Source organism: Lolium rigidum, chromosome 4, assembly GCF_022539505.1.
Source record: "Lolium rigidum isolate FL_2022 chromosome 4, APGP_CSIRO_Lrig_0.1, whole genome shotgun sequence".
NCBI lineage: Eukaryota > Viridiplantae > Streptophyta > Magnoliopsida > Poales > Poaceae > Lolium > Lolium rigidum.
Window position 1 is genome coordinate 83701352 of NC_061511.1, and position 10629 is coordinate 83711980.

At 43.5% G+C, this 10629-nt stretch overlaps 1 protein-coding gene across 1 annotated transcript; it reads right to left on the reverse strand.

The window, feature by feature from the left end:
* Positions 1–9443: 9443 nt before the first annotated feature.
* On the reverse strand, positions 9444–10210 carry LOC124647409. The gene has a single exon (XM_047187358.1). It carries the CDS (start codon positions 10078–10080, stop codon positions 9604–9606), a length of 477 nt encoding a protein of 158 aa, XP_047043314.1. The 5' UTR covers positions 10081–10210; the 3' UTR covers positions 9444–9603.
* Between the last annotated feature and the right edge of the window lie 419 nt (positions 10211–10629).

A 10629-nucleotide genomic window follows, 5' to 3' on the forward strand; every position in this document is an offset into this window, starting at 1 on the left:
TGCATGTCGGCTTAGCTCTGCCCTTCGCCTACTTGATGCGGAAGCTGCTTTCTGCCTCCTGTCCAACTCGATTTTCTGTTTCTCGAGCTCCCTCGTGATACGTGCAAGCCTATATTGATACGCTTGTGACTCCTCAGGTGTTGCCGCAATGGTCATTGGTTCCGTACCATCAATAGCTCTTGCGACTCAATCCCATACTGCCTGCGGAAATCGCACCATCTCTCGTGTTCCTGTCTCGATATATTTTGTTCCCAAACCTCGCGCAAGATCTGCGGGATCGACATACGGATTTCTCGCATCGTCGAAAGCCTCTGACGTCGCGGGTTCTGGACGGCTTGGTTCTCCGATTGCATAGATCTAATGATATTTTGAATTCTGAACTTTGTCGGGTTTGGTGACACCATCATAAAGATTGGTGAAGACCTTGCCAATAGTGACGGATCTGTCGACGAAGTTGAAGTAGTCGATGTCGCTCGAGTCATCGCTTATATAGGAGTTCGCAGATGACTCGAAAGACATGTCGCTGAAGATTTTGGCGAGTTTTCCACTTGCCCTGGAGCTGATGAAGCGTGGCGACGAAGTTCTCTCGTCGCCCGACTCGATTGACGATGCTGAACTTGAAAAATCGGGATCGACCATTGATAATCCCGACGAGATCGGAATTTCGAGACGATAGGATCCTTCTTTCTCGACGCGGAAGTGGAACTTTCCAAACGTCATCTCCATGGGCTCCTCCAGATACGCATATGCATCCAAACGGGAGGGCGGGTGAGGAACAAAATCAACTAGACCAGTTTCGATCTGTTTACCTCTGTCCATTGCGTTGCTTCCAGTTGATGAAGTCAACGATTTTGAACGTGCCATCGAGATCAGCTCCTTGACACCTCTAATTCCCACAGACGGCGCCAATTGACAAGGGATTAACTTATCAATGCCTACAAGTTGTAGACTAGGGTTTTAGTCGGAAGTAGAGGGCAAGTAGATCTCGAAGGTTTCAGCCGAAAAGTGCTCGACGATGTGAAAATTAGGGTTTGGTGAGACAGTGAATCGATGATTTCTTTGTCCCTCGACTCCCCCTTATATAGGAGACGGAGCCAAGGGATTCGTAATACACAAGTTGCAGAGTCCGGGAGGGTTTCCAACCCATCCCGCAAGATTACAAGTATTATTTCCTAATATAACTCTAGCTTTCCTTAATAGTAATTTGGGCTTCCGATTCTCCTTATCCTTCGAGTAATGGGCCTTCAGTAAACCCCGGGTACCATCTTCGGCAGGCCCATTGGGGATGCCTATGTCATTCGGTTAGCCACAGCTTGTGAAAGCAAAAGGTTGGGAGGAGTGTCATCTATAAATAAAACTAAAATACACGTGTAAATAAAAGAGAAGAGGGACGATCTAGCTTGCTGGTAGAGATAACTTCCTTCATGGGAGCCGCTCTTTGAAAGTCTGTTTGACAAGGGGTTAGAGTGCCCACTACCATTCGTTGACAACAACAAACACCTCTCAAAACTTTATTCGTATGCTCTCTATATGATTTCAAAACTTAAAAAGCTCTAGCACATGATTTAATCCCTGCTTCCCTCTGCGAAGGGCCTTTCTTTTACTTTATGTTGAGTCAGTTTACCTACTCCTTTTGATCTTAGAAGCAAACACTTGTGTCAACTGTGTGCACTGATTCTTACATGCTTGCTTATTGCACTTATTATATTACTTTGTGTTGACAATTATCCATGAGATATGCATGTTGAAAGTTGAAAGCGATTGCTGAAACTTAAATCTTCCTTTGTGTTGTTTCAAAACCTCTTATTAAGAATTTATTGCTTTATGAGTTAACTCTTATGCAAGACTTTTTGATGCTTGTCTTGAAAGTACTATTCATGAAAAGTTTTTGCTATATGTTATCTATTTGTTAGCAAACTATAGATCATTGCCTTGAGTCACTTCATTCACCTCATATGCTTTACAATAGTATGATCAAGATTACGTTGGTAGCATGTCACTTCAGAAATTATTCTTTTTATCGTTTACCTACTCGAGGGCGAGTAGGAACTAAGCTTGGGGATGCTTGATACGTCTCCAACGTATCTATAATTTCTGATGCTCCATGCTAGTTTTATGACAATACCTACATGTTTTGCTCATACTTTATAATGATTTTATGCATTTTCCGGGACTAACCTATTAACAAGATGCCAAGGTGCCAGTTCCTGTTTTCTGCTGCTTTTGGTTCCAGAAAAGCTGTTCGGGCAATATTCTCGGAATTCAACGAAACAAAAGCCAAGCCTCCTATTTTTCCGAGGGACACACGGAGCCAGAAGGGCAAGCCAGGAGGAGGCCCACGGCCTCCAGACCATACTAGGGCGCGGCCTAGGAGGGGGGCGCGCCGCCCTATGTGGTGGGCCCCCCAGGCACCCCCCTCGCGCCGCCCTTTTGCCTATATATTCCTCGCGACGTGAAAACCCTATACGAACAGATCATATTACAGAAAGACTCCAGGGGCGCCGCCGCCATCGCGAAACTCCGTTTCGGGGGGACAGAATCTCTGTTCCGGCACGCCGCCGGGACGGGGAAGTGCCCCCGGAAGTCTTCTCCATCGACGCCACTGCCTCCATCATGCTCCGTGAGTAGTTCTCCCATGGACTACGGGTTCTAGCAGTAGCTAGTTGGTACTCTCTCTCCCATGTACTTCAATACAATGATCTCATGAGCTGCCTTACATAATTGAGATTCATCTGATGTAATCGGTGTTGTATTTGTTGGGATCCGATGAATTGTTACATTATGATCAGTCTATCTATAAAGTTTGTGAAGTTATTATTGATGCAATCTTGTTATGTTTAATGCTTGTCACTAGTGCACGAGTGGCATGATCTTAGATTTAAGCTCTATAATTATTGCTTAGATTGTATCTACAAGTTGTTTGCACATGTCTATGTTCGGAACTCGAGGCCCCAGAGTGACAGCAAGTGGGATAACTGGAGGGGAAGGCTTAGATATGAGGATCACATGTTTTCACCAAGTGTTAATGCTTTGCTCCGATGCTCTATTAAAAGGAGTACCTTAATTACCAGTAGATTCCCTTGAGGCCCGGTTGCCACCGGCTGGTAGGACAAAAGATGTTATGCAAGTTTCTCATTGCGAGCACGTATGACTATATATGGAAAACATGCCTACATGATTAATAAACTTGATGTTCCGTCTTAATGCTATTTCAATCCTATCAATTGCCCAACTCGTAATTTGTTCACCCAACACTTGTCACTTGTTATTGGAGAGTTACCACTAGTGTAGATAGCTGGGAACCCCGGTCCATCATTCATCATCAAATACTCACTCGGTCCTATATGCCATTAGAAGTAGTATCAACTATTTTATGGTGCGATTGCCTCTGTGTTACTGCTACTGCTATTGTGTTATTGTTACTATTGCTCTCATATTACTGCTGCTTTCACATCACCCCTGTTACTAGTGCTTTTCCAGGTGCAGCTGAATTGACAACTCAGTTGTTAAGGCTTATAAGTATTTTTTGTCTCCCCTTGTGTCGAATCAATAAATTTGGGTTTTACTTCCCTCGAAGACTGTTGCGATCCCCTATACTTGTGGGTTATCAGGCCCCTCATGCCTGGTTTGAGCGTTTCGCCTCTGTGGTGACTGCTGCTGGTTTCTCTCCTAGTTTTCATGATCCAGCACTTTTCATTCACACTTCTCCTCGTGGACGCACTCTTCTTCTTCTCTATGTTGATGATATGATCATTACTGGTGATGATCCTGAGTATATTGCCTTTGTGAAGGCTCGTCTTCGAGATCAGTTTCTTATGACTGATCTTGGTCCTCTTCGCTATTTTCTTGGCATTGAGGTTTCTTCCACTTCTGATGGCTTTTCTATTTCTCAGGAAAAGTACATTCAGGATCTTCTTGCTCGTGCTACTCTTGGGGATGAGCGCACGGTTGATACTCCTATGGAGCTTAATGTTAAGCTTCGTCCTATGCGATGGTGATCCTCTTCCTGATCCCACCCGTTATCGCCATCTTGTTGGGAGTCTTGTTTATCTTGCTGTCACTCATCCTGATATTTCTTATCTTGTTCATATTCTGAGTCAGTTTGTCTCAGCTCCTACCACTGTTCACTACAGTCATCTCCTCCGTGTTCTTCGTTATCTTCGTGGCACGATCACTCATCGCCTTTTCTTTCCTCGTTCCAGCTCTCTCCAGCTTCAGTGCTACTCGGATGCTACGTGGGCGAGTGATCCTACGGATCGTTGTTCACTTTCTGCTTACTGTGTGTTTCTTGGTGGTTCGCTTGTTGCTTGGAAGACGAAGAAACTGGTAGCGGTTTCCCGTTCGAGTGTTGAGGCTGAGTTGTGGGCTATGGCTTTGTTGATTGCTGAGGTGACCTGGTTACGGTGGTTGCTTGCAGATTTTGGGGTCTCTGTTACGACACCCACTCCACTTTTGTCTGACAGTACATGTGCTATCAGTATTGCACGTGATCCGGTCAAGCATGAGCTGACCAAGCATATTTGTGTTGATGTTTTTTATACACGTGCTCAGGTGCAGGATGAGGTTGTTGCGGTTCATTATGTGCCTTCATATTTGCAGTTGGTGGATTTCTTTACAAAGGCACAGACTCGAGCACAGCATGACTTCTTACTCTCCAAACTCAGTGTTGTGGATCCACCATGAGTTTGAGGGGGGGGGGTGTTAGATGTATATTGTAGTTTCTCCATATGTTATCGGGCTTCCTGCATATTTGCACCTGTACATGTACTATATATTGTGGCCTTTAGCCCCCTGGTAATACATCAAGTATATTGCTCTAACATTAACGACACTAAACATACAAAAATTTAAGTTGCCGTGGAGACATGAAGGCCCAAATAAAAGATAAAAAGGCCCAAATAAGTCATGAAATGAATGCCCAAATAAAAAAACCACGAGGGATATGTGGACTAGTCTACCATAAATCATGCATCACACAACTTCCCTAATCTTTTATGAACACATTTACCTAAGATTATCTTCACTATCCCTCCCACCTACCATATCAAGGGTAAAAACTCTGATAATTTATCAAGAACCTCTAGCCTATGCATAGTCACCACTAGCATGTAATCTATTTACTATCACTTGCATGAAATCAAGATTTGATTTGGAGCACATAGGTAAAATTTGAGAAGTCTTGCACGACTCAAATTATCGTTAAGGAAGAGTATCTTGGAGTGTGATAAGGTGGGTACCCGGAGATCACACTCTCAAGCTCACATCCGTATGGACCCGATCAACAACTCGAGTTGGTCTAATGACAAGAGCACGAGCAATAGCTTTACTAGATGAGGTGAATCTATTCCTAAATATTTGTGATGTGACTCCCAGTATGGTCTACTACCTCATGCAAGGACTTTATGTTTTCTTAGGTATGAAAGGGGACTACAAGATACAAAGGAGCAACTCGAATTCAAGAAGGAGGAAGATGAGCCTCAAAATTAAGAGGGGAAAAGATTATCGAGGCCATCGGACTATTCAGCCTCTTTTCCCTGGATTGGATTATCTGACACTTTGAGGAACCATTTGAACTTGGTAGAGTCCAACACTATCCAACTTAGACTGCCGGGTTGTCCAATTGGAGTAATAGATCGGTCCTCACATACGGGTTAGACTATCTGGCGCCTAGAGAAAAAATCGTGAAGAAGCTATTGCTGACCAAGTGACATATGACATACTATCCAATGTAAAAAAACGTCGAAATGTGGTACAACGTTGAGCCTTTGCTCGGCAATTCCCCATGTGGAATTCAGACCCTTCCCATGTGGAATCTATTAGTTTGGTGGATCGACTGTATTAAGAAATTAGTGTTGTTAAGATTGAGTCTTTTCAGATGTGGAGGTCCGAACCCTCTCATGCTTTGCTTGTAATCGGTTGTTGAGAACTCTACGGTACTGGTCGGTTATCTTTTCATTCATGTACCTTGCTTTCCTTGTGTTTCTATTTGTATTCACTAGTTCCCCTCCCCATGTATGTTCATCGGTTTCGTGGTCAAATCATGAAGATCGGGATCTAACCCATATGAGAGTTTGATGTGAGAAGTCTTGTATAGCTCGAGCTTCTACCAACCCTCACCTAGTGTAGGGCAACCTTCCCAATAACACCACCATACACACCATCTACTTATATTCACATTGCATACTAACTATGTGTGAAGAGATACTCCCTACTCTGTTGGTGTTTCTCCGACAACAACACAAGTAGTGAATAAATTAAAACATTCCTTCCGATCCATAATAGGTGTTGATGATTTAGTACAATTTTAGTACAAATCTGTGCTAAACCACCGACTATTATTATGTATCAAAGGGAGTAGATTTTTTCGAACATTGTAAACTAAGAAAGATTGAGCTCATTTTGCTGAGTAATTTTGATGTTTTTATATATTTTAAATTTCATCAAAATTTTGTTGAATAATAAATTTGTTAAAATATATCTAAATAATACCAGTAATGCAAAAAAATGTAGCATTGTAAACTTGGAAATTCTAAGCTAATTTTACCTTGTTATATGGAAGTTCCTACGTTTTTTATAAATTTGGTCCAAAATTCAATGAATTAAAGTGAAGTTTTCAAAAAACAAATCACACTAGTCTTCTCGTCGGCAAACTTAGGTTTTGCTAGTAGATATTTTTTTCATATCTATATAAGAAGTTTAATTTTTTTCAAAAGAGTATAACAAAAAGTTCAAAAACTTTGATAAGTCCAAGCAGTTGGGCAAATGAGTTAAAAGCTTCCGAGTTTATTTACTACACTTAGACTGAATTACTAGAATCTTTTCGATTTCAGAAGATTTGGCTGAAGTGTACAAAAATGACAAAACCTGGATACGTTTTGCTTAACATCCGGTCTAGCTCTGATCTGATACAAGACAAGAAAACGAGGTAAGTCTCCTCTGCCTCATGACACCTTACTGGCGGGCCCTAGTTATTGGACATGGTGTCAACTAACCAAATCGTGATCTGGAATTTCTCTAAAGCAACTTGCCCGAAAATTGCGGTTTCTATTTTTCGTTATTGAGGTTTAGAGTACTTAACCTCGATCATTAGTTGTGTTTTTTATATTTGCTCAAAAAGAAAGATATACAAGCTATACAGTGGGGGTTTACACGGTTTGGCATCTTTCGGTGGAGCCAACTGGCCTTATTTTTTACGGATTTGCTAACTTAGTGGTCAATAGAAGTTCACAACCAACATATTTGCATTGTGTTTCATGTGCTTTATGAGGTTTAACTGGAGATGCAACATAGATTTTCGATTGTAAGTGGGTTGCAACTTAGAATTGTTCAGTTGCAACTCAGATATTTCAGTTACAAATTTTGTTGCAGTTGAGATTTTTCTAGTTACAAGTCGGGTTACAACTAAGATTTTTAAATCGCAAGTAAGTTGTAACCGAAGGTCAACTGATAATTAGTCACACAGTTCTCTATTGGAAGGAGTTTTTTTGAGGGCTAAAGAGCTTCGTTTATATCAAAACAGGTGATCAGTTACAATCTGATGCCATAGCTTTACAAGGAAATGATTCTTCCAAACACACCCAACACCTAAATGCCTAACATAGGCCGCACACTCGTGCGCCGAGTAATTTTGAGCTCTTCTGGCTAAAACACATTTCCATCTTGGGAAAACAGTAACTGGGATAACAAAATCAGAATAGAAGCTTCTCAGGTGTGTTGCCGATTCCTATCCCTTTTGTTATTCTTTTACCACAATGGCATAATCAGATTCGAAGATAATAGGTTAATTACTCCATTCACTAGCCAATTTAGCACCATTAATGAGGCCTCGAGCTTCACCCTCCTGTTGGGAGGAGTTGGCAATAGGTAGTGTAACCATCAAGATTTAGGTAAATATCTAGAGAGTTGTCATCACCGACTGAGGAACTATTTGTAGTTCAAGTGAACTATATCCACCCCTTATGGCTTACAATAGTAAAAGAAAAAGAATCGAAGGAGCCAAGACAACACACTTCCAAATTTGTAGAATGTTGGCAAAAGGTTGCTAGATGTCCATCTGGATGCAAATTTTCGGAACCTGCTACTCTTGGTCCTGTGGTGAACAGTAAATTCAAAATATATACTCCCTCCAATAAATAATAAGTTTCGGAAGTTTTGTACTAAGTTAGTATAACTTTTGTACTAAGTTACTAATACTTATTATGGATTGGAGGGAGTAGTAAATAAAGTTGAATAATATGAAATACGTTTTACATGTAGAGGATGTATGCAGGTATGTGTGTATTCAGTTTAAAACTTAAATGCAAAAGTATGTAACTTGGCAAAAATGACAAACTGACGAAGGAACAATGTAAGGACTATGCCAAATCACTGTTTAAGTTCTACACTATGATCATACATCTTTTTCCATGGCTCCTTGCATGTTTACATTGCTTGTGTGATAAATTCATCATTTCATTGAACCGTAACAAATATTTCCTTCATTTCATATTTTTTGTCGTAATTTTAGTTCAATAAATCCATTATTTCATCGAAACATCGTAAATTCTCTCTATAATTCTTGTCATAGTTTAGCTCGAATTTAAATTTAAACCGTGAAAAAAACGATGTAGCAGAGGGAGTACTTACAATCATGAATCCTCCAGTTTCTTGCAATGAACCTTTCCACTTATCATTAACTCTCTTTCCACAGGAATATCTCAAAGAGAAATATCGGAGCTTGATGGGCCATCTTTATTCCCCATCTTATTCCCAGTCTCGATTTGCAATATGCATATCGGCAGGTATTTGTTGCCAACGAATCGTCAACAGTAGAGTAAGCACCAATTAACGATGATGAGATTGGAGTATAACTGACAAAAGCTCCTCTTAAAATAGAGGATCGGGGAATCGTGCTACTACTTCGTGTAAGATGATTCTGCATTGTGTTTACTTGAAAGTGTGTGTTAGCATATTTTTCGAGAAAGGACTGGTGTACGTGTCACAGGGACTCCACATCATGTAGGCGCACGCTGACATGGACCCCATCCAGTAAGCGTTCCACTTCTTGGAGAAAGCTGCACTGCAAAGTCTGCCGCCACCGAGGGTTCTACTTCTACTTGCATTATGAGATTGATTAGATTGCCGGCCATTGGTTCCAAAAAGCGACAGAAAGACTAACAAATTTCGGCCAGGAAAGCAAAGATTATATTCTGCCGTGCGATGCTGCGATTGCGATGATGACTCGGATTTGCCAGCTTTACAGGATTCTTTTAGCTCATCGATTTATCTACGACGTGGAATCAATCGATCAATCAGAGACTACTGTAGGTTTATTGTGTGCGCTTAATAATCTGCGTTACCCCCAAGAACTCAAGTGCTTCAAGATCTCATTTGTGTCATTAAGCATGGAAACCACATAGTATTTGCCTGATCCAATTATTGATGACTTGCTCTGCGAGCAAGACTGCAAAAGCCTGTACGAGCTCAGGATTATTTCTCTCAATTGCTGCCCACATTTTTGTACACATAGCATCTTGCTGCAAACGGAATCTAAATCTAGCACAAGATACTCGCAAGAGCCAAAGATTCTTCCTTGCTTTGGGAAGAGGAGCTCCTCCGTGGTTCTCACTCCACAAGCGCCGCGAAGCAGCTTCCCGTGCGCACGAGCGCGATCCCGCTGCCCGCGGAGGCGGAGTCGCCGGCCACGTCGACGTCGGCGGAGGCCCCGCCACGCCTGGGGCTGCTCGGCGTGGACCGCACCCTCCTCGGCGGCGTGGATGGCGGCGACGAGCCGAGCCGGCGCAGGAGCAGCAGGCGCACGGCCGCGATGAGGTCCCCGGCGTTGTCCTCCGGCGACGGCGGCGCCGAAGCGCGCCGGGTACTGCAGACGGTAACGTGGCGGTCGAGAGCCTCCGCTGGCGAGATGGGCGCGCGGCCGAGCTCCTCGCCGACGGCGTCGCCGCAGAGGCCGCAGATCCACCTGTCTCCGTACCGCGCGCGCACGACGGAGATGTAGCGCGCCGTGCACTCCTCCGTGAAGCCGCAGCACTCGCACGCCACCACCAGCTCCTCCTCCGGCCCGTCTCCGTCCGCCGCCTCCATCGGAACTACCTCCTCCGCTCTAAGTGGCGACCCAGCAAGTTCACAGGAACAGTACCTGGCAAGTGGGCTCCTCCTCGCCGCCGATGGCCGCCGGCGTCGGCCGGTCGCAGTGGTGTCCCGCTTCCATGTGTGCGCGTCGTTTTTGTCATCTGGGCCTATCATATATGGCGGGTGGGTGTGATTGGGCCCAGGCAGCACCAATCATGGAGTGGGCCCCTGGTAGGTCTTGGGGAGCTGGGGATGCCACGTCGGACTCAGAGGATAAGCTGGCATTGGATGCCGCAGGGCCAGGGCCACGCCAGCTTTGCCACCTGTGCGTTGCTCACCTTCTTTTTTAACATAAACAAACTAGAGAGAATCGCGGCAATACCGCCGGCGAAAACCAAGTTCCAAAATACCACTTCAAAAAAGCCCCAAGCTTGCTAAAATACCACTACAATCAAGTCTTTTATGCCAAATATCAGTATGCACTATCTGAGAGTAACACCCATAGAAAGGGACGGATATGCCATCACCTCTGCAGATGTCACTCTCTCGTTTCAGCTGCAT